The sequence below is a fragment of the Channa argus genome, chromosome 19 (assembly GCF_033026475.1).
Source record: "Channa argus isolate prfri chromosome 19, Channa argus male v1.0, whole genome shotgun sequence".
Classification (NCBI taxonomy): domain Eukaryota; kingdom Metazoa; phylum Chordata; class Actinopteri; order Anabantiformes; family Channidae; genus Channa; species Channa argus.
In genome coordinates this window covers 2501687-2528260 of record NC_090215.1, presented here as the reverse complement: position 1 = coordinate 2528260, position 26574 = coordinate 2501687, and the positions used below count along the sequence as shown (strand labels likewise).

At 41.0% G+C, this 26574-nt stretch overlaps 1 protein-coding gene across 8 annotated transcripts in view; it reads left to right on the top strand.

The window, feature by feature from the left end:
• Positions 1-310: 310 nt before the first annotated feature.
• col11a1a (collagen, type XI, alpha 1a) overlaps positions 311-26574 on the top strand; it is a 73279-nt gene continuing 47015 nt past the window's right edge. The window contains exons 1-17 of one of the 8 annotated variants that reach the window (XM_067486425.1): positions 311-691; positions 4861-5022; positions 5324-5537; positions 8050-8212; positions 13488-13613; positions 15379-15471; positions 17424-17522; positions 18958-19242; positions 20284-20349; positions 20606-20647; positions 20761-20823; positions 22402-22476; positions 22614-22697; positions 23609-23665; positions 24706-24759; positions 24880-24933; positions 26410-26463. In XM_067486425.1, the coding sequence (XP_067342526.1) occupies positions 577-691; positions 4861-5022; positions 5324-5537; positions 8050-8212; positions 13488-13613; positions 15379-15471; positions 17424-17522; positions 18958-19242; positions 20284-20349; positions 20606-20647; positions 20761-20823; positions 22402-22476; positions 22614-22697; positions 23609-23665; positions 24706-24759; positions 24880-24933; positions 26410-26463 (1806 nt within the window). In that variant the 5' untranslated portion in view covers positions 311-576. Of the gene's footprint in view, positions 692-4857; positions 5023-5323; positions 5538-8049; positions 8213-13487; positions 13614-15378; positions 15472-17035; positions 17222-17423; positions 17523-18957; positions 19243-20283; positions 20350-20605; positions 20648-20760; positions 20824-22401; positions 22477-22613; positions 22698-23608; positions 23666-24705; positions 24760-24879; positions 24934-26409; positions 26464-26574 lie in introns of all 8 variants that reach the window. The other 7 variants (XM_067486432.1, XM_067486424.1, XM_067486426.1 and 4 more) reach the window with 7 other exon arrangements.

The following is a 26574-nucleotide window of genomic DNA, read 5'->3' as shown; positions in this document are numbered from 1 at the left end:
GAACAGTGTTAAATATGTCCATTGTGTTCTATAGATTTTCAGGGTTGAGATACTCATACATACAGATGCTTAGCATTTTCTTTGCATTTTTTTGACCTTTTCATGTTTTGAATGCTGTGTTATTTTCAATTTTAGTTACATTTATCACTGTTTTTAGTCTCTCTTCTTTCCTCAGAGGCAGCGAGACATGGGGATGCTTTACAAAGATGATGGGTGGACCCGAAGGAGAGTTTCCAGCCCTGTGATTTGCTAATCGGGGGCTGGTTCCCCTGTCATTTCCCTGTAATCGCGGCTCTGGTTTGTGCAGCTTGCCCAGCCCTCCTGCCCGTGGACTCACCAAGTGTACCGAGTGCAGCCTCTGCGCTTTGGTTAAAGCCCGACTACCTTCACTGTGAAGGCTGGGCACTGGGAAGGAAGCTCGGGGGCCTCGTTGTGGTTGAGAAAAGAGGCTAAAACCCCTCACGTATGGCTTGTTTGTAGGAAAGTTTCCATCATCGTTTGGGATTGTGGAAGGGACGTCGTTAAGAATCACCTGAAGTCGCCCAGAAGTTTGATTCACTTGTGGGGCGACCAACCATGGAGATGCAGAGGTGGTCCACAAGGTGGAAAACGAAAAGGTGGCTTATGGATTCTACTGTAACCGCATTCATCACTTTAACCCTGGTTCTACAGGCGACCGATGTCAGAGCAGGTAAGAATATTTGGAACCAAACTTCTATAATGAACTTTATCTGGCCGAAAGTAGTCGGAGACAGGACCGCCTGGGAATTGATGCTGGACTTTGGGAGATTAACAGATTTACCTGACTGGATACATCACAGTCAGAAATACACGTGTTTCCCCTAATTCCACACTTAAAGCAGTTTCATTAGGGAAAATTAGCTCATATATCTGTTGGATCGAGCGCTATGTGGAAGCCATCAAACATCCAGCTTAGGGGACGTTACACTTAAACTGTGCCCTGCTTTAGTGTAGTGAAGTGGACAGTTAAACTTTTAAGTCCAGAGAACACTTAGAATGCCGATGCGCTTATGATATAATTGCTTATACCCACGTAGCCATCTTTCGCTGGCCAAAAACACTGTATTCAACAAGACAAGTTTTTACGCATGAATGGAACGCGTCCCGGAGATGAGACACCTCGCTCCAGAGGAATTCCTCCTCATCCGCTGGTATGTGCTCATAGAGATCAGGAATACAGAGCAGTTTTCCTGCTTTTAAATATTTATTTAGGCTGAAACGAAGCTCTTTAGTTAGACCTTGGTCCACTTGGTGGATGTGGACACGGTTAGCGGGTGGATTTTACCAAGACACTGGACATGTGTTGGTATAGTGAGGTGTGTGATATTGTGGATGTACATTATGGCACAATCGTAAAGAATCAGTCTCTTTCTAGAGGGAAACCTAATACCCGAAGAGCTGTGTAGAGCATCCAGGATGGCAGCGTGGTTAAAAGAAGGATTTTATGCAACAATTTTCTGTGTACAGCATTGTGACACTTAATAAGTGAAGTACATTCTCACAGAGGCCTCAGTGGGTCTCAGATGCAAAGCCCTTTCATATCTGCAGGGGGCTAAATGGTCAGGCAGGTTCACCCTATCTCCACAGTGCCCTGGTCCACACCGAAGCCCAAACGCTGGTTTGTACAGACCCCTGCCCCCCCTCCCTTCCTCGTGCCCAGCTCTTCCCCTCAGCTTTGCACTTAGACGTTTGGTCGGCCGCAGGACAACGATGTGTTGTGTGAGTGGTGGGAATGCTTCCCCTCTAAGTACTGAGCAGTTATATGATGATGGTTCTTGTTGCACTTCCCTATGATTTCAGAGCCTTCAAAGAGCAGCTCTGCATATGGGCCTGGCCTGCAGCCATAATGACCACAAGTCACAGGGTTCAGGATTACTCAGGCCTCTCATCTTATCCTATAGACACCCAACCTTGTACCTTTAAATGAGATGGATTTACGACATTTACTGGACGTTAGATGTCTCCACCTGTTAACCAGAGAATTCCTGAACGAAATCACACAAGAAATAACAAATCACAAAATGTTGATGCAATTCTATTGTAATTGCACTTCATATAGCACATGCTGACAAACCCACCTTTTCAAACCTGTCACCTCCTGCCCCCTTTTTTTAAAGCTTAAGTATTGTGCTGCAGGCACTGTATTCCAGTGTCTCAGTCAGTTTTTCTCTGAACTCTTTATGGCAGTCAAATCTGTTTCTGCAGGGTGCCCTCTCAATCTAGCAGTGTACAGACATGTTTCCTCAGCCCCCAGGGCGCAGGCTCAGATGCACATTCCAGCAGACAAAGTTAGCATTTTTAGAGTCTTCTCTCCCCGATGTACTCAACTCAGCCCGTGAGCTGATCAGCACCCTTCTGAACCTTCTGTCCTACTGAAGCTGTTCCCTTTAGAGTCATTGTCATTACATGTTGTCCTCTACTCTAAGCCAACATTTGGAACTGTGCTTTACGTGCAAATTCAAACTCACAGTGGCTTTCGAGACACCCCTCTTTTTAATGACATGAATGTTTGGGATTAGTAAATGGTTTAAACACAGCATGGTAACATACCCAGGTATTCATATGGAGGCACTATTCATGAGGTGGGGATGAGTGGAAGGAAAAAATGCTTTGAAAAACTGGGTAGGTCTCAGTGAAGTTTCTTTGGTATGACACCAGCATAAAGCCGTCTTGTTTTAGCCAGCAGCACAGTGCAAGGTAAAGGAAGCAGTGAGGGAGAGTGGGACAGAGGGGGGTATACAGAGAGAGACATTCTGCCCTAAGATATTTGTAGAGTCTCAGGGAGCTGCAGGTGAAAAGGTCCTCCTCCCAGCCAATTTCACCCTTCTGTAAACATGTAAGGGCCAAAAATAAAGCGGAGGGGGGGGGGTCGGTATTTAAAAGACCGGTGTTAGATTATCTCTTGGATCACTCTGTTTACATCAATGTACAACTCTGAACAAGATAATATCAAATTAGTCTGTTTTACGGTAATGTGTCATACTGCTCCTCCTTTCCCTGCCTGCTACTGCAATTTGCATAAAGGACACTTGGATGATTAAGTAACTGAGCAACAGAAATGGTCTTGATTGATTGTAGGATTTCTAGAACTTTCTCTTTCCTTTAGACTGAGGAAGGTCCATTTGTCCATGCCACCTCCTGGTAGCTACAGTGTGTGGGCCTGTTTGCGTAGCCCTGCTCTTCATATGCACTCTTTTAAAACCTGTGCACGCTCATTTGGCCACCTTAATGGATTGGCCAGTATTGACGTTGTCTCAGCACCTCCGTGTGAGGGTCGTAGCCTGGCCAAATTGCCACATCTGGAACACATGAGTGCTGTAGTTTGAAGTGAAAGCAGCGCCGCAGGAACTCACAACAAGGTCCTCAGTTCACTGTCCAAAGTAAGTAGCTCCTTCAGCCTTATAAGGCCAAGTTGCTCTTAGGAGTAGCAGTCCTACAGAGTACTGTAACAGTTTGCTGATTTTGTTCTCAGCGCTGCATTTTTTAGATGTTTTTTTTTTTTTTTAATTATTATTATTTCGCAGATTTTTTTGTTCCACAAATCAAAGAAAAGATCATCTCTCTCCGTAAGGCTTTGTTATGAAGTACATCTGGATTATTGCAGGTCTTGTCTAAGATGTTAGTAGAGACCAGATGTAGAACAGGCCAGACTTAGAAAAGCTAAAATACTCATTGAGTGTGTTCAGTTGCTTGCTTTATAAAAAAAAATAAAGAAAATAAAAATCTAGTCACGTTATTTAAAGACTTTTTGTCTCTTTCTTCTGGACAGTGGGCCAGAAAGCAGAATGACTATCTGTACAAACCATGTGTATGAGCAGTGCTTGTGGCACCTTCATAGTCTCTAGTATACAGGAATTATATTGAAACATGTCTTGTCTCCAAACAAAAGGATTTCCTGAACAGAATGAAACAGGCTCATAATTTCCATCTCCTTACTACAGCTGGAAGACAGTTTTTAATGAAGTGACAGAAATGTTTAAGAGTTATTTTAAGTAGACATGCTAACGAAGACAGTGTCTTTAGAGGCATCAGAAAGAAGGATGGCTAATTGGTGGAATCAAAATGTATTTCTACCTCTTCTGTTACTGCATGTCAAATTACCTTTCCAAACAATAGAGTAACTTGGCCAAACATGGATTGTATTGTTAGAAAGTCATGCATGGTTTCATTTAGCATGAACTTTTAATAGGACCTTGCTTAGCAAACAGATCCCGGGTATAATGGTGCACACAACAGACGGTGAGTATACTGCAGCACTTTGGTCTCTCACCTATCATGTTCACCAAGCTACTGTTTTATGTTAAGAGGTGGTTTTGATGAAGAGGCATTATTATAATTCTTTCTCATGGGTCTTTGAGCACCCTCAGGCCACACAGGCTCCTTTATGTAAAGTGCATCAGATTGAAGTGAATGAAAGACCCTGAGAGCCTTATCGAGGTAAATTTATCCAGGCGTCATAGAACTAGGTCTTTGTTGTCACTCTGTCCATTATCCTCTTTGGTTGGCCTTGACTGTCTCTGAACCTGCACAGTCACATGAAGGCAGAATTCCATGATTCACGTTGTGTTATTGGTTGTAGCAGTAGGAATATACCTACATATATGCTGCACATTGGTATTGGCCACTATTAAAGCAATTCAGTGATTTATTAGTTAATTATCATTAAGTGATGTACGTTATATTGTATCAGTTATACTGGTATGTGACACTCATGAAGGGTTAATAGAGTAACATGAATCATGCAGTGACACTGCTCACACTCCACAACATAAAACCACCTGAAAATACACTATGCACTTAAGGACTTAACTTCTGCTTTATTTGCCTCTTAAACAGCAGAACCAGTGGATGTCCTAAAAGTATTAGAATTTCAAAGTTACCCCGAAGGAGTGACGAAAACGTCAGGATTTTGCACAAACCGGAGAGCATCAAAACCGGACACAGCCTACAATGTTGCCGAGCAGGTCGAGATTAGTGCCCCCACCACGCAGTTATTCCCCGGTAAGACAAGCCTCTTAGGCTTTTCCATCTTTCAGCTATCATCTTGTGTGTTTCATGATTGATTGACTCCAGCCTGTACTGCCAATGGCTGATTTCTTTGTTTAAACTAAGAAAAATCTAGGCCGTACATGCAAGGAAAGAAATGTTTGCCGCTATTCTTAGCATGTGATACAGCATTTTAAGTCTTTTATTACTTGAAATAAGAAACCTGTTGCATTAAGTGAATGGATAGACAGTAAAATATATTAGTATAACATGGTAAGTATAGTAATGTGTAATATGGGTTTTCTCCTCTATGTAGGAGGTGTTTTTCCTGAGGACTTCTCTATCCTGACCACATTGCGCCCAAATTCTGGCCTCCAGTCCTTCTTGCTGTCCATTTACAATGAGCAGGGAGTCCAGCAGCTGGGTGTGGAAGTGGGGCGCTCACCTGTCTTCCTCTATGAGGATCAGACCGGCAAACCAGCGCCGGAGGATTACCCCCTGTTCAATAATCTCAACCTCGCTGATGGAAAGTATGTCAAATATCGAAAATGCACTCAAACAGTTACATGCTCAGACACACCTGCAGAGTCATGACTGATGTAGAATAAGATGGAGAAAGTGATATAACATGCAGCGAGCAGAGTAAAAAAAGTTGTAGGTCCAAGTGTCTTGGTTTATTTTGCTAGCTGCTCCGTATATGTAAATGAAAGTTGGAATGAATTGCTCTGTGTTGCCCAAGTGAAGTGATTCCAGTATCATGTGGATCAAGCTAAAACCAGTGCAACAAGGAAATCAGCTGAAACATGCAATCATTTTCTGATTTCTGCTGACTTGTTCTTTTTGACAAAAGCAAGAAAACAACCCAGATCTTTCCATTGTTGCGCCACAGGTGCTCATCATCGGATTATCCATCTCATCAGGGGTCTCTGGGCACAGAGACAGGTCAGAGACAGGGAGACACTGGATTATTGGGGCACAGCAGGGTCTGCTATGGGCAACCTGACCTCATCCATGAACTCACTGCCTCTGTTATTTTAGAGAAGGAAAGAAAGTTTTTACCTTTTTGAATTACCTCACTAATAACCCTTTAGCTTAAACCTAAATATCTGCTCCCAGGTCCAGAAATCTTTACTCAGAGATTGTGTTTAGCTGACATGAGCCCATATGCAGGGGTAGGATGGAACAAATAAACAGAAAGACCTCCGGGAAATGTGTAATTTGACATAGTATTTTATTACGTCTTCTTGTGTTATTACATTTTTTCACTTGCTAAACATGTTATCTGAGGACAGTTTGTTTTTAAAGGAAGTCATAACCCGGTCACAATGTGTTTGTGACCTGGAATGGGCTTAAGATGAGATCCAGTGCGTGCACAGTTGTAATGATTGAACAAACTTGGTAAATCCCTCACAAGCCTGATATCAGCACAAACTCTGCCTTATGTGCAGGTTGCAGCAAAGAGAAAGATTTCACCCTCGCAGACAGCTTTGTGTTAGGCTTTTAGGCTTTTTTGTCCTGGCATGAAGTTTGTGTGACCCGCTGTCTAAAGATCAGTGTTCCCTGCAGTGTATTTTTAACATTTCTTACTTTGGACAAATTCCAGCTACGGGCCTTGTCTAGGTCTTTAGGGGCTGCAGCTTAGTCTGCAGGCCCCGTGGATGTATTCATTGTTACTAGGACGCATACGCCAAGCATGAAAAGAGAGGCACAATGACGATATTGATGAGGTGAACAAGAACATTATCCCTTTCTTTAAAGGGAATGGGAAGTATTCTAGTGAGCTGTTCCAGTGTATTCTGTGGGTCTTGTGCTATTTAAGCTCTTTAAAATGTTAAAGACCAGGCTGACCCATTACTTTCCAAATATACGGCCGCTCTACTACTTCAGGCTTTAGCAGACTTCATAAATTTGAGAAATTGTTTGAACTTGTTGAAGTCAACATTGTTTTTTTTGCCATAAAAAGTGTTACATAGTCCATTCTGCACAGAGAGATCTTATTTTCCTCTAAGCTGCCGGCCCTGAAAGACATTTCCATTTTCGGACTATACATCAGAAGCTGTGTATAGATGCTACCGCAATTAACACATGTGCTACCATCTTGCACTACAGTGGTGCCAGGTCTCATCTTCCACCTCAGAACAATGTTTTGACTGTGTGTCTCCTGCTCTGGCAAGGCAGGCCTTTCTGGATCCTGACACACACTTTCCACAATGTTCACCATGTCTGTCATTCTGAGTAACCCAGAAGGAGGATTAAGTTTGGAGTTTAATGAGTGTAATCCTGTGTTAAAAAGGGCCAAAGTGTGGGGGCAAGAATGTGGTGCACTGCTGCCTGGTATGCCACAGTTCTTAAGTGCAGCAGCAAATGGTCTGGAGGCAAAGGATGTGTCAGACTCACGTGTGACCCCGGTTAACATTTTGCACGTATGACTGTGGTTGAGTGAAATATAACATAACTCCGTTGTTCGCGGTTTGTAGAGTATTTCATTCTGTTATGATTCACATCATGTATTTTTCTTTGAGGTGTCTAATTGTGTCTAATAATCTAATTGCCCTACTGTTTTTCTACAGTTTTAATCCCTTAAATGTGCTCGAGATAAGTGACTACAATATTTGGTTGTAGCTCTTAAATTTGCTTAGAACATATATATTTTAATGCATATTTGCACCATTCCAGGCATATTTTAGATAAGCATTGGCTAAAATACATTTGGTCAAAAACCTGACCTGACCTGCTCTTCACTGAATTCTGATGTGTTCTTTTCACCTCAGCTTGCTGGTGTTGCTGCACTGATCTCTCTAACAGGTGAAAAGTATAGCACTCAGCTGCATAGACGCTATTTAATCTCTTTACTACTCAGTATCAGCAGATATTCAATTTTGCAGGACTGAGATGTGAACTAGGCGAAAAATACCCCAAATCTAAAATCTTGTATGTAATTGTATTTATGTCGCAAAGTCCACCTGTTGACACCAGTGGATCAAACGACAAATGACTTTCACCTCTTTTGTTGCCCACCTCTCCTATTTTGCTATTGACCAGGTGGCATCGTGTGGCCATCAGTGTGGAGAAGAATACAGTCACTATCATTGCAGACTGTAGGAAGAAGATCGTAAAGCCTCTCCTCAGGAGTGACCACACTTCCATTGACACCAATGGCATTACTGTGTTCGGCACCAGAATCCAGGATGAGGCGGTTTTCACGGTAATGCTTTCATTTGTTGTTTCATTCCACAGTGATTTTACAATAAAGCTAAAGCTTTGTCCCATACTGCTGCAGCTTCTCATTGCAGAGGTTTACCAAGAACACAGCTGGGCTTCTGGAAATGTTCTTTTGAATTAGGTTTGAATCTAAAGCTTTGGAAGTGAAGTGGTGACCAGCTATTGCGTTTACACCGCTGCATTTAAAGGGTCAGTAGAAGGACGTGATGTGCGAAAACATCTGTTTTATCAGAGGCATTGTTGTCACTCGGCATTTTCACTTATCGTCTGTGAACTATGCTTTTTTTTTTTTTTTTTGCTCAATTTGTTGCTTGCTTTCTGATCCTACTGTACAGCTGCTAAATCTAAAACGCAATAGATTTTACTTTGCAGATTTGGCATTGGCATCACCAAATACAGCGGCAGTTAACATAAGCTACAATTGGACTGCATTTTAATATTAAATAGTAGAGAAAATGTTTATAAGGATAATACAAATCTGCATCTCTCAGTTTTCAGTTTCAAAGTCTAAGAGCAGCTTCCGGATATTTGGGCTATGGTACCACTGTGTCAGTCAGAGATTTGAACTTATGCTTGGCGGCACATTTTATCCAGGGTTGGATGCTGTCATGGGCGTTAGGGGATGCAAACAGTGACAGACAATGGATGAATTGTATTGACACCTATGGTTTTCTCAGGTGGGAAGTAAAGGTCACTGAAAGGCTGTGTGGGGGTCTCTGTTTGCCTGTGAGAGAGTGCTGCTTTGTTTATGAGCAGCAGGAATGTCTGGTCTTCATCCCGATCATATGTTTAAATGATTGATGCTGCTACTCTTGCTTTAAATCATAGTTTTTAGCGTTCGGGGTTGTTACCCAGGGGGGTTAGTTAGTTGTTCCACACTGTGGTCATTTGAATCATGACTAAATAAAAAAATCCATCATGGTGTTTTAAGTTTGTGACTTACACCCTCAGTGTAGGTTGTTAAAATCAACACTATTGTCATATTACTTAACAAAACAATAAAATAAAACAATATCTTTTTATACTTATAAGAGGACACTGAAGCCCGAATTGGTATTAAACAGTTAGTCTAGTCAGATGTTGGAAGGGCTGAACCTACTGTAGAAACCATAAGTCAGTTAACAGGGTCTTCTCTATGTGGGTTTTGGAACAGGTCTCCTCTCTGTTCTCTGTCCCAGCTCTCCTCAGGGATCGACAGGGCCTGATGCATGCTGGGATATACAGGGAAAGGAAATACCTTGGTGCCGTGCATTAAAGCTAGTGGTTATAATTAGTTGGTAAAATCTGTTTTCCTGCAAAGGAATCTGCAGGAAATGTTGGACCTTAGCAGATTCTCATCAGACCTCCTCTCGTTATTAAAAAAATAAAGAGAGGAGGTCTGAGGTTATATTTCATTTCATTCAGTATGTGTAAGAAAATGTGAGAGATGTCAGCTTATCTGACTTAGTTATAGTCCCCTAAAAAGTTATATTCTTCTCACCTGTTAAATCACTGTGGTAGGTGAAGTTTTGATTTCTAAAGTGAGATTTAATAACGAATCAAATGATAATAAAATATTTGCACTGGTAATGAAATTGTGAGTTCGGCCTCACACGGTGACTTGCATTTTTCATAAGCATCTATTCATCCTATACCTGCCCCACAGTAAAGGAGACCACCTTCACAGAGAGAACTGATTTTGATGAATGGGAGTCTTTCATTGCCCAGCCAGGCCTTCCTCATTTCCTCCTCACTCCCCTCCCTCCATATTCTCCCCTGCACACCACCTCCTCTTCCCTTCTCCACCCTCTCCAGCTTATGGGCTTCCTACTGTCCCAGAGCCATGAGACTGCCTTTTCATGCCTGGCTGACAGTACTTGTGACAGTATTTTTCAGTATGCAACCTGTCTGAACGCAGCACAAACATATACTGTCCATACCTGCCTATTCCCGTGTCCTTGGGTAGAAAACACTCATTAGTTTGTCTCAGCTGAACAGGTAGATGGCATCATGAGTCGTACATGCCTGTGTCGCCAGGATTGTCAGATGGTGAACATTTTAGCTACGTCTTTTACTAAAAGCATCATGTGAACAACTCTGTGTGTTTCTACTATGATTGAAATACAATTAATTTCATTTCCCCGTTTCCCGATCAGTCACAAAATTAATACCACCTCATGGTTTTAATGTTGCGGTAGACGGAGGTCAGCATGCAAAAACCGAATGCTGTTCATGATCAACAGGTGTTGGAACACAGTGTCCATCACAGCTTGCTGCATAGCTTCAGTCTGGCCTCTGTAAAACTGCAACACTTTTTGTCTTAGTATTTTCATGTGATTGTTTGAAGGCCCCTGCTCTGGAAATTCCTTTTGCCTTTCCTTGGTATCTTAAGTCTGTCTTCCTCTCCACTGTACTGCATAGACTGTAGGAGTTGCGTGGGGCCATTTAAATACAGTTAGTCGTAGATGCACTAATTATTCAAAGGGACGCCGAAGGATCGACTGCGTGGTAACAACTGTTTGTGTTATGACGCCCTACACTCACCCTGTAATTAATACATGCAAATATCGTAGGTAAAAGACAGAAAATGATCACTTAAGAACATGCAGGTTTTCATGCAGCCACTCTTTTACCATGCACGGCTGTGACCTTCAGCCGCTCCATTTATATCCCACAGTGCCCCTATGGTCCGAATGAGGTCTATGTGGATTTAAAAAAAGACGGTGGATGAGCTCTGTACTGTCAACAGACATTTTTCTGTCCCTGTCACCACAGAGCAGTGAACGGCTAATGTTACCTGATGATAACCTTTATCTAACCTTTACGAAGCTACCTCCAAGTAACATCTTAAAACAATGTAGCTTCACTAATAGCTGTGTTATAGGTGTTAATCGAATGCAGGAGGAACAAATTCTGAATGCTACACACTAAGGATGTAGTGGATGTTGCAGGTAACGATGGCTGAATGAATATCTACAAGGATTTACAAGTTTCCGCTGTGGATTCTGACCTGCCTTCTCTCTTTCAGCCTCTGGTTTTTCTTACTGACCTCTGGCACAGCAGTTATTAACACACAACTCTGTTTTTTGCCCCTCTTTCTGTGCTGCACTGTAGCCAGCAGGGGCATATTTTGGAGCTCTGGCTTGGCTCCAAGTCGCCAGAGGCTTTTATCTCAGCACTGCACAATGGAAGACAGGCCTGGGCCTTGGTATAACTCCCCCCAGGTGCTTCCCAGCACAAAACATCTTTTACCATCCCATCTGCTCGCTGTAAAGCCTTGCCTGTCTGTCTCTGTGTGCTCCTTGGTGTTCCCTTTCTCTGCTGACATCAGTTTCTCACTTGCCTTGTCTCTGGCTTGTGAATTGGCTCCTCTGTGTTTGGTGATTGTAGTTGCAATCTGTACAGTTGCTTTTTTCCTGCTGGAAGTGGAATTATGTGCTCTTCAGAGTCTTTCCTCCAAAGTCGTCGTTGTTGTCTTTTAGAGACATCTCCATGAGAACATAGAATATATGATCATTTTGGCTTGCATTCACTATTGAATGTATCAGTCATGTTGATTGTGAATGATGAGTAGCCGAAAGTTTCCTAGTTGTGCTGAAGTCCTTTAAGGGTTAATAGCGTGTCTCCTCAGCATTTTGGTGTGCAGACAGGTGGCTCTTGGACATGGACTTCTTAGGCTCAGCTCACTGTTGGTCTTAGGGTGACACATGAAGTAATACATGGAAACTTAACTCCGGGCAGGGCTTGATCTCTCTCAAACACACACCTATGCTGAGGCCTGAGGCCTTGGCACCTTTGTTTACTTCTGTTCTGTGCATATTTGGCAGGTTGTGTTCTCTTTTCTGCTTGGTATGGCAATTGTTTGTCTGCACATTATTTGGATTGATTCACCAAAGTGCCTGGAAGCACAACACTGACCACCACCAAACTTGACATTACCTGCAGGTATTACCTGTTTCTCAGTTGTTGGGAAAGCTTCTTACAGCAGGAGTGATGATTAGATTGCAGTGTCAAGGGCAGCAGCTACTGAAAGTTTAACACCTGCAGTATTTGTTAGAATTAGGCAACAGTATAAGATCAGATATTTGACAGGTTGAGGAATGGGCCAGAAACTCTTGAATGTGTTGGTGCTACATTATGCTTGTTATTATTTGCCAGTCAATCTCCATCTTTTATGTAAAAAGAAAAAATATTCATCCCCCTTATTTAGGGAGACCTCTCTTGGCTGTCAAACTGAAGCGGTGCAGTGGGATGTTGATGGATGGTCACACTGTTTCAAGGAGCACTGCTTATTTTCCCATGGGACAAGCCTTAGCACATGCATGTTTATACTCTGGTTGATGTTAGGAATCCATAGATCTCGTTTTGAAACAGGGAGAATTAATACACATTCTCTTGACAAGTCGTAGCCTGCTTGAGTTCTCTCAGGTTTCGCTGCCAATCTACTTTCTGCTACGCTCCTCAGTGTACAGTATGGTGTACCAGCTGACATAAGTACATCAGGAACCAAAGACGTGCTTCTTCATTGAATGGAAATGAAAAATTCACATTTGTTAAATAACTTTTTTTTGCCGAGGTTTCATCAAATTAAATTGTTAAAAAGTCACAACATAGGGTATTTTATAGAAGTATCTGTATAAATCTCTCAGTAATTATTAAATCCTTAAAACATAAACAGCAACAGTTAAATTAGGAAAACAAAGACACGATAAGAGCTGCGATGCAAAATATAAGCCAATAATATGGACTTGCCAGTAGGTAATATTAAGTAAAGAAGTCTTTCGCTGTAGACATATGGCCCTGCCAGGTGTTGCTTGTGCCTTGATGATACCTGTTTATTTGATTTCCTGAGGTAAACCACTGTACTGATAATAATAATTTTCATAGTGTCTGTCCCAGTGTTTCCTCCCTGCACCATGTGGACTCAGTGGGGTGTGTGTGTCAAGCTGTTTAATCACACAAGGGGGGAATTTACTCTGCCAGACTCTATAAGTGTATGGGGCCCAAAAGATCACGTCTATAATTTAAGATTCATGCCCCCTTTACCTAGCGTGTGAGCAAGATGAGACATGACGCTCTTCTCAGTATGTCTCTGTTGCCTTGTCTTGTCAGTTGTTAATGATCTAGGTTCCTTTAACACCTGAGAGAGCTGTCAGTCATAGCACATGTAAATGGTACTAACTTCTTTATAAACTCACATGGCAGATTCCGTGTAGGCCAAATCTGCTTCAATGTAAATACGTTAAATTGACTGAAGTTTCTTTCTCTGTTTGATGCAGGGTGACATCCAGCAACTTCTGATTGTGGCTGATCCCAAAGCAGCATATGACTACTGTGAACATTACAGCCCAGACTGTGACACTCCTCACAGTGATTCCCTGCAAGCCCAGGAGCCAGAGAATGAGGTCAGCCACACCGGGGAGGGTGGGGGAGATTCCACAAAGCACAGAGGGTCACGGGTCCTGATTAATTGAAATGATCTAAGGGTGCATTGCTTATTGTTAATATTATGACCTGTGGATGTCTGACATGCAAGAGAAGGAAATGTGTACATGAGAAGTCAGAGTCCTAATATTTAACCTTTTCTTTGAGGCAGACCTGTTGCACTGACCTTATTTTCAGTTGGTCATAAGAGTTTCAAATGCTTTGGTAAGTAATTAGATCTCGGTAAAGCTGTATGATCCTGGTGCATCTTATCTAAAAATATGAGTGAAGAGGATAATACAATAACGACATTTATCATTGAACAGATATAACGATTTGTTAAGTGCAGATTTTATTGAGTAAAACGGCTGCATTTTGGACATTGAGGACACAAACACTCTTATCAGAACAGCAAATACATGGCATCTCCAAGATAATGTATTTCTTCATTTAAATGATGTATTCTTATTTTAGGCCAACGCATCACAGAAAGCGGTGATATTGAAAGCGGCTGATAGAGCTGCCTATTGCTTCTCTTTTTTCTTCCTCTCTCCCTAACTTGTCTTATTAATTCTGAAGGATGCAGTATAAAATGATAGCTGTTTTCTTGCTATTGTTGTACGTGCGAGTAAAATGAGTTGAAAACAAGAGCAAGCAGCAGCCAATGACAAAGTGGATTATGTGTATTTCTATCTGTTAGTCCATAGCTTTATTAATCGCTTCAATGGCCCCAATACATTTTCACATGCCTGTGAAACATGTCTGCTTTAGAATTAAGTTCTGTATTTGTAATTGTAAACATTACAATTACACATTAACCCGTTTATTCTAGAGGCAGAGTGACCTTTCTTCTTTTTTTATAGTGCAAGATGATGCGTGAACCTGCACCTGGGTTTATTCATTTAGCTGGAAATACACATACTTTCAGATACCACTTCCTGCAATTTCTAATCAGTTAAGCATGGTTTCATGTTCAGACGACACTTCCAAGTTTCAACTTAAAATGAAAAACCTTTATGACTAGAAGTCAGGGCTTCTGCTTGCACTTTACCTGAGTGCTTTGATGATGTGTAGTTTTATTTGGGCCTCCTAGGAACTGCTATACAACACAATAACTTTTGTTTCAATCTTTAAATTGGACGCTGATAAACATGTACAGAGGCCCTGAAGACTATAATTTACATATGCTTTCATTGAGAAAGTTCCATTACCGAATCCATGAAATCCAGCTGGTATTTTTTTTTTTGAAGGTTTCCCTTTTGTTCTCCTTTGTTTTATGAGCCTTTAAACATCCCATCTGCTACATGCTTGTAGGCCAAGACCCATATGGTTAGTTTCAGCACTTATTTACCCATTTATTCACCATATTGAACTGCTTTTAATTTAGTAACACTTGGAATTGACTGTCATTTTTTCATAAGCAGTTAAGATTCAAATGTTAATATGCTATAAATGATAGATTATGATACATTGTGGCATCACACTGTGTGTGATGTGATGCAATTTGTATAATGTCTGGAAATAAAAGGGATTATAAAACCTTGGCTTTTAAAAGTTTGAACATGTAGCATGTTCAGGATGATACTGTATGTAGTACATGTATCATCTTCCTGCTAAAAGCAAACTCTGCATCCTAATGCTGACAAGACTTCTCTTCATTCCTCTCTCTCTCTCTCTCTCTCTCTCTCTCTCTCTCTCTCTCTCTCTCTCTCTCTCTCTCTCTCTCTTCTCTCTTAACATTTCTAGTACGCTACTGATGATTTAGATTACACTCAGTTCTACGATTACTCTGAGGGAGCCACAGACACTGTTCCAACCGATGAGTATTCTGAACCACAGGTAAATGAAAAAAATGAAACAAACGAAGAAAAAATATGCATTTCCTTTAATGTCTGTCCTGTCTGCCGTCCATTCCATCCCTCAGTATGTCTTGTGCAGTGTCTGAGTTTCTCAAACTTGTGTTTATGTGCACACCAAGACTCCAGCAACTGCAAATAATCAACTTTATGGTAATACCGTTTAGAAGCGTCAAAGAACCAGCCAGAAATGGAAAATATTAAACCATAAATGTCCTGAACTGTTTTCTTACTGCAGAGGTAGACAAATGTGTGCGCATGTCAACATACTTGTGTTACAGTCCACCTTGTGTCTGTTTAATGACTCAGCTGTCTTCTCTCACTAGGAAAATGCTGTCTGCACTTAGTGTTTTGTGCATTTCAGCATGTCTTTTGGAAAATGCAGCAACATTATTTGAACAGTTGTTGCTATTGTTTATCGCTGCAGTAGCTTTAAAGTGTGGCAGGAGGCAAATATGACCCTATGCTGTTTTTGTATCAGTCCCAAATTAATACATATATGGAGCGGGACGTGAACGTTTGTGAACCCTTTAGAATTTTCTCTGTTTCTGCATAAATATGGCCCAAAACACGATCAAATTTTTACATGCCCTAACACTCGCTACATTCAAATGAATCGAACAAACAGGACAAAAAAGTTTACAACCATGAATTCATTTACAAAAGAAAAGTATCCAATCTAACATATTTTGTGTGGCAAAAGGTTTATTAATTGGGGCAGTTTAGTTTTTTTAAGATCTTAGGGAAAGAGTTGTTGATGCTGACCTGGGGGGAAAGAGTTACTAATACATTTTAAGAGTTTCTGGACTCCACCAGTTGATTGTCATGCAGACTGTGTACAAAAGGGGAAGATTCAACATCACTGTTACCACGAGTTCTTGGCCAACAAAGAGCACACAGAGATAAAGGATTGTCTGGGAGAAACATCACTATAAAAGCTGTTCTACTTTACATATTGAAACCATTATAGCTACAAAAGATCTTTACACCGGTTACGTCTATTGCCACAAACAAAAATTTGATTGCTTGTTGCATGATTGGATCGTGTTCCAAAATAAATTAAGAAATAGATGTGTTTTTTTTAATCTCACTTGTTTAACTAGTTTCCCTTTATCTGGTTTTAGAACTTGTGTACAATCTCGTATGATTACATTTTGTGTTATATACATGTAGAAATACAGAAAATGTCACAGGGATCATAAACTTTCAATCACCGCTTTTTGTCCTCTTCTGTTTTGTGTCACCTGGAAGGCCCAATCCTCAATTGTTGTCCAGCAGCCTGTCTAGCCGACAGGCAAATGTTTTGGAGATAGCATAAACAGACATGTCATCTAGATGCAGCTCTTGTAGTTGATGTACATAGTCTACATATCAAAGGACACCGTATGGACTGACTGCTGCATCCAGGGTTCTGCTGGAAAGTGGAGCACGTGGGCTCCGACTGTTGAGATGAACAAGCCTCTGTACAAAATTTGTAGCTTGTGCCTTTCCACTTTTGAATGTTACATGTTTGTCTTGGTGTTTTTTGTCGCCGCAACCTTTTGCAGAGAAAGAAACGTAGTGTCTCCATGAAAAAGAAGAGGACCAGAAAGTCCCTCAGTAAAACTAAGGCCAAGACCTTAAAGTTTTTGTCTGGCAAAAAATCACCAGCTAAAAAGTTTGCCACTAAGAAGAAGCGACAGATCCCTGGCTACCAGGCCACAGCGCCCGCGCAACACAGAGGCAATTTTAGGGTAAACGTCCATGTTAGTAAAAGACCGAATCCCATCAAGATCTTCCTGCCTTGAATTCTAAAAGGAAAATCTGTGATGGTACAGCTCCCTAACCTTTTCTATGTAGAGTAGCAGAGTCTGTAGCCAGCTTGAGAGGAACCCATGCAAATAACACCTGGTTAACACTCGCTTTATTCCTCTTTCCTTTTTCAACATGACTCAGCTAAACAATATAGAAGGAGATTACAATACAGACATTGACTACGGAACTGTACATGGTACTCAAAGTCAGTCGCCTTTTGCCACAAGTGGACCCTATGAGGTAATTTTCATTTCTATTGTCATTTACTTTTCAAACCCACTGTGTAAAGTGTCTTGGAATGTGAGGAAGGAAGATTTGATCCTTGGAAGTGCCTGGTATGACAAAGACACAACCATTCGAATGAATCCATGTGTCTTTTTTTTTGTTACAACTCACTTGCCCCACTTCATCCACCATGTGGATCTAGAATTGCATTGCATGCTTAGAAGATAATGCGGTGGACATTGTGGAGGAGTTTATTTTTCCAGCTTTAAATTGTTCAATTTTAGCGAAGGCTGCAGGTTTAGTTAGTTGCCAGCATGAGATGAGACACTATGGGCTGTTTGGTTGGATCATAGAAGACACCATACATGGTGAACTGTATGTTAACAATTACCGTAGCAAGAGAAGAGCTTTTTTTTCTGGAAACATGTGGCTTTGACAGTCCCTGTGGCCCACCTACTAATAAAAACCACTCAGGCCTTGTGTGAAGTAACATGTGCTCCTTTACCAAAAGCCAAAATATGTTTTTTTTATTATTTAAAGCCAGTTATGCACAAGACTTGCAGCCACATCCAGGGTTAAAAGGAGCTGAGGATGCCCAAGCCTCTCTCAGATTATCTGTTTAACAAGATGCCCTGTTGTCTGTCCCATCACAAATCTGGTTTTATTCACTACTTCTGTTAATTACCTTTAAAAAAAACTATGATCAACAAGGCTGGTCACAGCCAACTATGGACGGCCAAGTACTGCCCATTGTAGCATTTGACAAAGTGGATGTGATTATACAGGCAATTTTAAATAAATAATTTGGAAAGATGGGTGTTCTCCAAATCACGACTGTGTAATTGCATCTATTTTCTCTCTGAAGCTAAATCCACAGTGATCACTGTCCGGAATGACAGATAAAATTGTACCGAGTTATTTTGGTTGTAGCGCACAAACACAAATACACAGTGTACCAAACTGTTCAAAAGCTATTCTACAAAAAAAAAAAAAAAAAAAAGGTTAATTGAACTAAAAGTTTAAATTTCAGTTTGATATATGTTGGTGCACTGTGTATCTGCACAGCTACAACAATGGCAGATTTGATGTTCATGCTAATTGCTGCCACTGTATTTCAGCCTTTCTTTACTTTCTTTATCAGTGTATCATATATGGTTGTATGATGAGAAAGAAAAGAAGGTTGACATAACATCAAGTCTATCTCCACATTGGATCATCCCAGTCATAAGAGTAACACTTTATTTATTCCTCCATGATCTTGTTATACTGGGAATACAAAAGTGTTACAGTTTCTATCATTAATTAATATTATACAGTATATTAATTAAAATTGATTTTTAATCTGCTTTAATAACATCCTTAAGTAGACTGTTTGCCTCATTTGCTTAACTAACATTTATTTGCTCACCATTACCTTCCCCCTTATCTTTGCTTGGGTAACACCTGAAAGGCTGCTGAGGAAGATGCCCTCGGTGCTTCTGTCACCGAGGCTGCTCCCATTCCTCCGGAGAACACTGCCACACCCGAAACGGTGGACAACTTGGACACTGGTGCAGAAGGATATGACTTTAAGGAATATGACCTAAAGGAGTATGACTTGGGCGAGGTAGACAACAGGTTGTATGATTATGAGCCCTATGAAGAGTATGGCACAGCCCCACCTAAATCCACGACAGGCTTTGATGATGAGGTGGGACCCGGGGTTGCTGCTGAAACGGATGTTTCTGAGAGCACTGTAAGTATTACACCCCTGACCTGGTGACTGAGGGGCGTGTGCATGAACAGCTCATGTTAGCGAATCTGTGTGTGTTATGGTCTCACTCAGTCTCCCCTTGCACATTTTTCTAGTTGATTGCTCGGCATGGGAAATGTGTCATTGACATGTTGAGGGAGTAAATGTCAGTAACGATGATGTAACTGGACTCTCACACTGTAGTGATTCACAGCTTCACACTTCAAATCTCCACAAACAGCCTCCAATCACTTTCTGTCTTTCACTCCGCCCGTACATACCCAACAAGCACTCATCTTCCAGCAGTCTGAGCTGATTTCTCCTTCTCCTACATTACTATTTTACCAAGAAGCCTCTTCTTATGCACAATAGTTTACCCACCGTAATTAATAGGCAGATGTCTGCACTGTGAACATGTGTGCACATCGAAGTATACACACACACACACACCCTTACATGTAGTTCTATAGAAGATCTTGTGGTTCGCTTTCCGACAGCCACCTCAGAGACAATCCTTTCCACGTCACCACATCTTCTTCACTTCCACGCCAAACAAACAAACACATAAACAGGACAGGTGGACTAGTTGGCTACAAATAATGAAAGCACAGCTGCATTCAGCTATATATAAATGGTGACATTTCAGAAATACAAAAGAAGACTATTCTTCACATGTCTTTACCCTGTCTTTTCATAACATTATTTGGAGTTTGCATGACAGTAGTAACCTGTTGGTGTTAAGTAAGGCCTTATGTGGTCACCATTAGCCGTGCTGCACAGTGGCAGTGCAATGAGAGCATTGCTCCATTGCAAACACACACATGTCCTTTCTTGCTGAGTGACTAACATTTTGCCTGTTTTGTTACTCTTCCTTCCACTTTCTGCCTCTGATAGCTGCAGTAGTTATACTTGTATGAAATAGAGTAAAACTTGGTCACACAGAGTCTTTTGACCGGCTGGACTTTCTCCTCTATCATCCCTTCACCTGTGAACTGTAACTGCCCCGTGAAGAAAGTTACCTCTGTGCTCTCTTTGTGACTCCAGATTGCTGGTGCTGGAGGAGCCTTCGGACAGAAGGGTGAGAAGGGCGAGCCGGCTGTAATTGAACCTGTAAGACCTCCCAAAATCTACGCAGATGTCACTGTAGCTCAGATTTTCATGTACAGACTGAGCTTCGGCCACTTTTATTTAAAGATTGAAACAATTGAGAATAGCGTGAAACTACGTCAAATCAAAACTCCCAACCTTTTGCTGTGTTTTAGGAAAATTTGTTTTTTAATTTGAGTCGAACTGAAACTTTTACCTCAAATTAGTTGACACACCAGAACGTATTCATAATGAAAAACACTGAGTTTATTTTTTACAGGGCATGCTAATTGAAGGACCACCAGGACCCCCAGGCCCAGCTGTGAGTATATCGTTAAAAAGAATTGTCCGTGTTTTGTGCCTGAGTATAGTTTTGCAGCACTGTATTCGCAATATAATAATGTGGCAAGCTGGTGATCTGCTTTACCAATTTAGGGTCTCCCAGGTCCCTCAGGTCTACAAGGACCCCCAGGCACTGCTGGAGATCCTGGTGACAGGGTGAGTTGTTGTTTATGTCCCCAAACAAGCAGCTTTTAAAATATGGGTAAACTGTAAATACAATGTGACTTCAAATTTGTTGGTACTTGTATGTCTCAGACCCATGAAAGTGGTACAAGTATATACAATATACGAGTTATAGTTGTATTTACATAATTGTACTTATGTAAGTACTTGTGCATAAATGTCAAAAAAGGACAATCACTCCTTTTTTTAGATAAAAGGAATTTACCCAGCTTACCATGTTTAGTCATGGAAAGCATAAAATTGACAAAATGTCACGTACAATTCTCGGCCGTCTCGACTTCATAAAGGTAGGTGTGGTGGTGCTTAGTTCAATGACAAAGAGTTGTACGAGGTACTTTAATTCTAATTAGCTTTGAGAAATTACACTTTTCCATGTTTGGTTTCTGGTTTGATTGTTGGTGGCTACATTTTATGATAGTTCTCTCTTGATCGTTCTTCAAAGTAGCTATACTATAGCTACAGCAAAAGCAGCTATTTGGTTTAGTGAGGCACCTGCGTTTCTCATGCAACAGTGTTTTTACTTTTTTCAAGCATCACTGCGGCCTATTAGATCATTGGCCGTGGTGAAAAGTTTACATACGGCTTGCAGCAATATGAGTCAACATGAGAAGCTGTCTCAGTGATCGTTCAGTTGCTTTCTCCTCTTTTGTCATTGTATCTTGAGACTCTGCAAGTAGTGCAATCATTATAAATTAGCGTAGAGACCATGTTATACTCTATATATAGTATATTACATACAGTGTCAGATACCAGAGTCAACCTGTATATTATAATGCACTAATGTAGAACAGAACTTTCATTGGTTCCATGTGGTGACCAGCATCTTAATGCTCATGTACACTATTATGGCAAACTTCCAACCTTATGTAGGAAAAACCCAAACACAGCACAAATTAAAAGGTGTGACATGTAACCTGTGTCAATTTTTAACGGTTCATTTACTGTGGTTAGAGTCTTAGAAGGTTGGAATGTGCAGGATGCTATTGGCCCTGGGTCTTTTTCACAGACATGCAACACACACACAGACATGCGCACAGCAGAATTCATGCAGCAGGATGTTGATTTTGGAGGACAGACAGTAGCGTGATTTACACATGGACAGGCTTAGCCTATGTGTCCATGTGTTGGGCAAACTTACACCTCCACCTTTTACTGCTCCATTTGTGTGTCTGCCAACGTTTGGTGTGTTTCCTTCCTTATGACTGCCACTATTTAAAGCATATGGAGACATGTGTTAGTGCATTTTTTTCATTCTGTCTGTGTTTTTAGTTTCATTGATCAACACTTAACTTTTAACCCAAATGTTAATGACTCTAACACCACAAAAAGTACATATGTTAAATGTTATACTACTTTAGTTCATTATAATTTATCTGTCCCTACTGAAAGTAGTACAGGATAATATATAAACATCCAGAAATTGTATTAATTTTTGGATTTTTTTTTTTAGGTTATTTACCAAATCTCCATCATCTTGTTGTCCTAAAGGTTCTTAGGTTCGTTCGTCTTCCAGTCTTTGATCGCTCAAGTGATACCTCTTCTGTATTGCAGGGTCCACCCGGTCGTCCTGGTCTGCCTGGTGCTGATGGTTTGCCAGGACCCCCTGGTACCATGCTAATGCTGCCAGTAAGTGCTCAGATAACACAACTGAAGGCCAGGCCAGTCACCTTTCATCACATTATTAAAAATGCAAGCTCATTTCTAGGGCATTGAATAGTGTTGGACAGGAGATTGAGCCACGTTTTAAATGCTTGTGTGTGCAGTTCCGCTTTGGCGGGGATGGTGAGAAGGGTCCAGTGGTTTCAGCTCAAGAAGCCCAAGCCCAGGCCATTCTCTCCCAGGCCAGAGTAAGTAAACAAAGCCACAGAGAAATACTGGGCATAAAGGGGGAGGGGGAGGGAGGCAGCATTTTGCTCTTTAGGGGACGTACACTGCATTTTGTTGGCTTAGCAAAACTCAAACAGAGACATGGCCTGCAGCCTGAAAAGCAACAACATAAAGAGGACCGTTTGAACAGATGGACAGACAGGGAAGACTGTTAAAAATACTTTAGTGGCTCTTGGTCTGTGGGTGGCTTGAACCAACAGGTGTGGAAGATCCCTGTATGTATATGGGGGAGGAATGGGGCTGTTAAATAGAGAAAGTCTGGACTTGGTTTTGCATCTAGTAACACCCTCAGACAGCATGATCGACCAGGAATTGAAATGTGGAAATAAGAAGTGAGTTTACTACATCGTACAACAGATGCAGAATATAAAAAACAGCATTAAAATTAACCAGATATATAAATATTGTGAGTGATACTTTGCTATGACAAAATATAATGGTTTGGTATAAGTCTTCAATCATGTTTTTCATGTCTGTGTTATATTTAGTGTAGAGCTCTTGAAGATGAATCCAGAAGTTGAGATTCAGCATGTCTGAGGTCAAACAAGAACCACTTCAAAAAAGCTACAGCTATGCCTATGGAATAATGGGTGTATTTGAAGAACAACAAATGACTCTGAAAATGTTTTTTATTCGATTTGATTTTGAAATGTGCTGACGTTCAGAGAATTCAGAGGACCAAGATAACAAAAATCAGTACAATTAAAATGTGTGAAAAGACAAAATACAAAACAGGGTAAATAGCTCTGTATAAGGATGAACTAGTGCCAACAAAATTATGCAAACAGTATCCATGTTGTCTTCCTCATAAATGGATACAAGGGACATTTTTGAATGGGATTTGACCTTCTTGTCTGTGTCTGCCCTGCAGCTGGCTATGAGGGGACCCCCTGGGCCGATGGGTTTAACGGGAAGATCAGGGCCAGTGGTGAGTTTTTGTGGTGTTCGTGGTTGGTTCTCTTTATACTTTTCACATTGTTCACGAATGACAATTAAAGTTATCATATACACATATTATATCCATAATGTGGGTCCATTGGAATCTACTTTAGGACACTTCACTGTATCTGCTCTTCGCCAGTGTTTCAGAAACAGCATGACTACTTTTCAAAATACAAATAACTTGTCCTGTTGTTAACAGGACAGACAAGGAGCAGAAACCAGATTAGTTGTTGTTATTGTTGTTACTGCCTCAGCACATGGTGGCTCAGTGTCCAAGCTACTTGTGTTAACCAGCTGCCAGATTTCATTCATGTTGTTTCCCATCCTCCTCCCCTCTCCGGCTTGTTGATACATGATCCACTATTTATCTGATGGCAAAAGGCCCCACGAGAGACACAAAGATTTACCTTCTGTTAAATCTGCTCATCGCAGACTGAAGGCCAAGTATAACGATCTACAATGATAACTGAATGATTACAAAAAAGAGCAGTGGAGGATGAGATAAAGAATTTTGGATTTATATCTGCTGAAAATGTACCACGGTGAAATGTTTGTGATCGAGGAGCTTTTCAAAAACCCCGCTCTTCAAACAGTTAGGCAATGTTAGGATTCTCACCAGCTTTGAATCTGTGCTGGTCTGCAGACAGATTACAGTATACACCATGTCCCAAATCTCTGCCTAGACCGACAATTTACCATTTCATTTTAGCCTTAAATATATGGCATAAAGACTGATTGTTAATATAGGTGGATGTCTTTTAAATGCAACTTCAGAAGATGCTAATGTGCTAGAAACACAATTTCACTGTAATTTCTGTATAAGCTGTACAGAATGTGCATGAATGCAAAACATGTTAACACATTAATTTTCTTTTCTTTGCAAAAAAGTGCATTTGTATGTGACTATTAAGCGGAACAGCGCCATCTGCTGTTTACTTCATATTTAACCAATCTGGACTGTAGCAAACTGCATGAGCTGCAAACTAATAGAAAAGTGTGATGTTTGCCCTATTTATCTATCTTTAGGGTCTACCTGGTTCTCCTGGACTGAAAGGTGAAAGCGGAGACCCTGGACCTCAGGTGACAAAGAACTTATGCCATGATTGATGCATTAAAATATCCATCAACTTCTACTGTACAACACATCTCACTCAGGGGGTTAGCTCCACTGCTTACTATGTGGTTCTGATGTCTGCACAGGGTCCCCGTGGCATCCAGGGGCCTTCAGGACAACTCGGCAAGCCTGGCAAGAGGGTGAGTGAACCCGGTGACCTGCTGCACCCTCGCTGCACTGTGTGTCTGCGTGCATGCTCACATGCTTCTGTGTTTGTTGTTGTAGGACTTGTGGTCACTGCTCAAAGGCTGAGAGGCTTATTTCCAGTTTAACAAACAATTGGTTGATATGTGCTTAAATACTTGTGTTGCCTCCAATCCTCGGATCAATGTCCGGCACTTAATCTGTCTGAAAATGCCAAAATGGTAAACACTTTTGTGGATGTTCTAAACAATTAGCATTACAGTGCAGTCACTGTTCCGGCCAAACAATGTGACCCGAATGTCTACAAATGAACATAAATCAGTTGTAGGCAAATTAACAATGCAAACTTGATTCATGGATCAGCTTTAAGCCATTACATTATTTTAATGTAACCAATTGTCATCAAAGGTTTAATTATGTGAACGGCTGTAGGTAAATTACAAACCTCCTACTGCGTGAAACTACGCTCATGCCTTCTCTCTGTCACCTCGGCAGGTCCTAAAAAACGTATATGCTTCTAAAGAAAAGAGATAATAGTTTCTGAAAAAGACATCGCATTAAAATTACTGTAACAGAAAGTCACTGTAGCCGTGGAATCATTACTTAGTTAATACTTTGGACAATCCAACTGTGGTAGGGTGTGTTTAAAGGACTTGGAGGCTGTGACGATGAGGAGGGTTTATGATGAAAAGGAACAAAAACCAACAGAAGGGAAACCAAAACAACTCATTCAAAGACAACTCAAACTAACAGAGGGCAAACCAGCCGACGATTAACAGGAAACTTACTGAGGATGCAGCAAAATCAGAAACCAGAAAGCAATTAATAAATAGTAAAAACCAAAAGGGGTGCACACACCATCAAAGATTAACAATAAACTAAACAGGGCACACGTGCAGTCATTACACCGGCAGCTAGTGTCTAAACAAAAACCAACTGACAGGGACAAACAGAAAAAGGGCTTAATGCCTGAACAGGAACCCACTAACAGAGAAAAACTGAAAAAACAACTCACAGGAAAGACATCAAAAAAACGAAAACTAGTACCTACACAGAAACTAACTAACGGTGACAAAACAAAGAACAGAATGTTAAACAGGACGAAAGAAGGGACGACAAGGGACCAAACCAACAATCCAACAATCAACAATGCAACATTAAAATGGAGAAATGAAAACAAACAAAAGTCCAGGATCATGACGCCAACAAATCTACAGTTCAGAAAGACTGTTATGTAGTTATGTAGTTATGTTATGTAGCTGTTATGCTGTAGATTAGTAAAGAAGGAAAACCTGCTGGGCGTCATATAGAAAATAAAGTGTTACAAAATGCTTTTTCACTGTTACACTGAGATAATAAGATGATAATAAAAGGTTTTTTTTGCACTTACCTGTTTAAACTTTTACTTTTCTTGTTTGACTTTTACTTGACTTGTAGTCCATGTGCATGTTCCTTCGTTCTTTCTTTTTAAGGGCCGTGCTGGAGCAGACGGTGCCCGTGGGATGCCTGGAGAGCCAGGCACCAAGGTAACAAATGCCAGCAATATTCACATTCATGTGACCAGCTACAAATTAGAAATAGTGGATGTGAAATTTTGCACAGGCCATGATGAGTTTAATATCTCATGATGTTCTGTG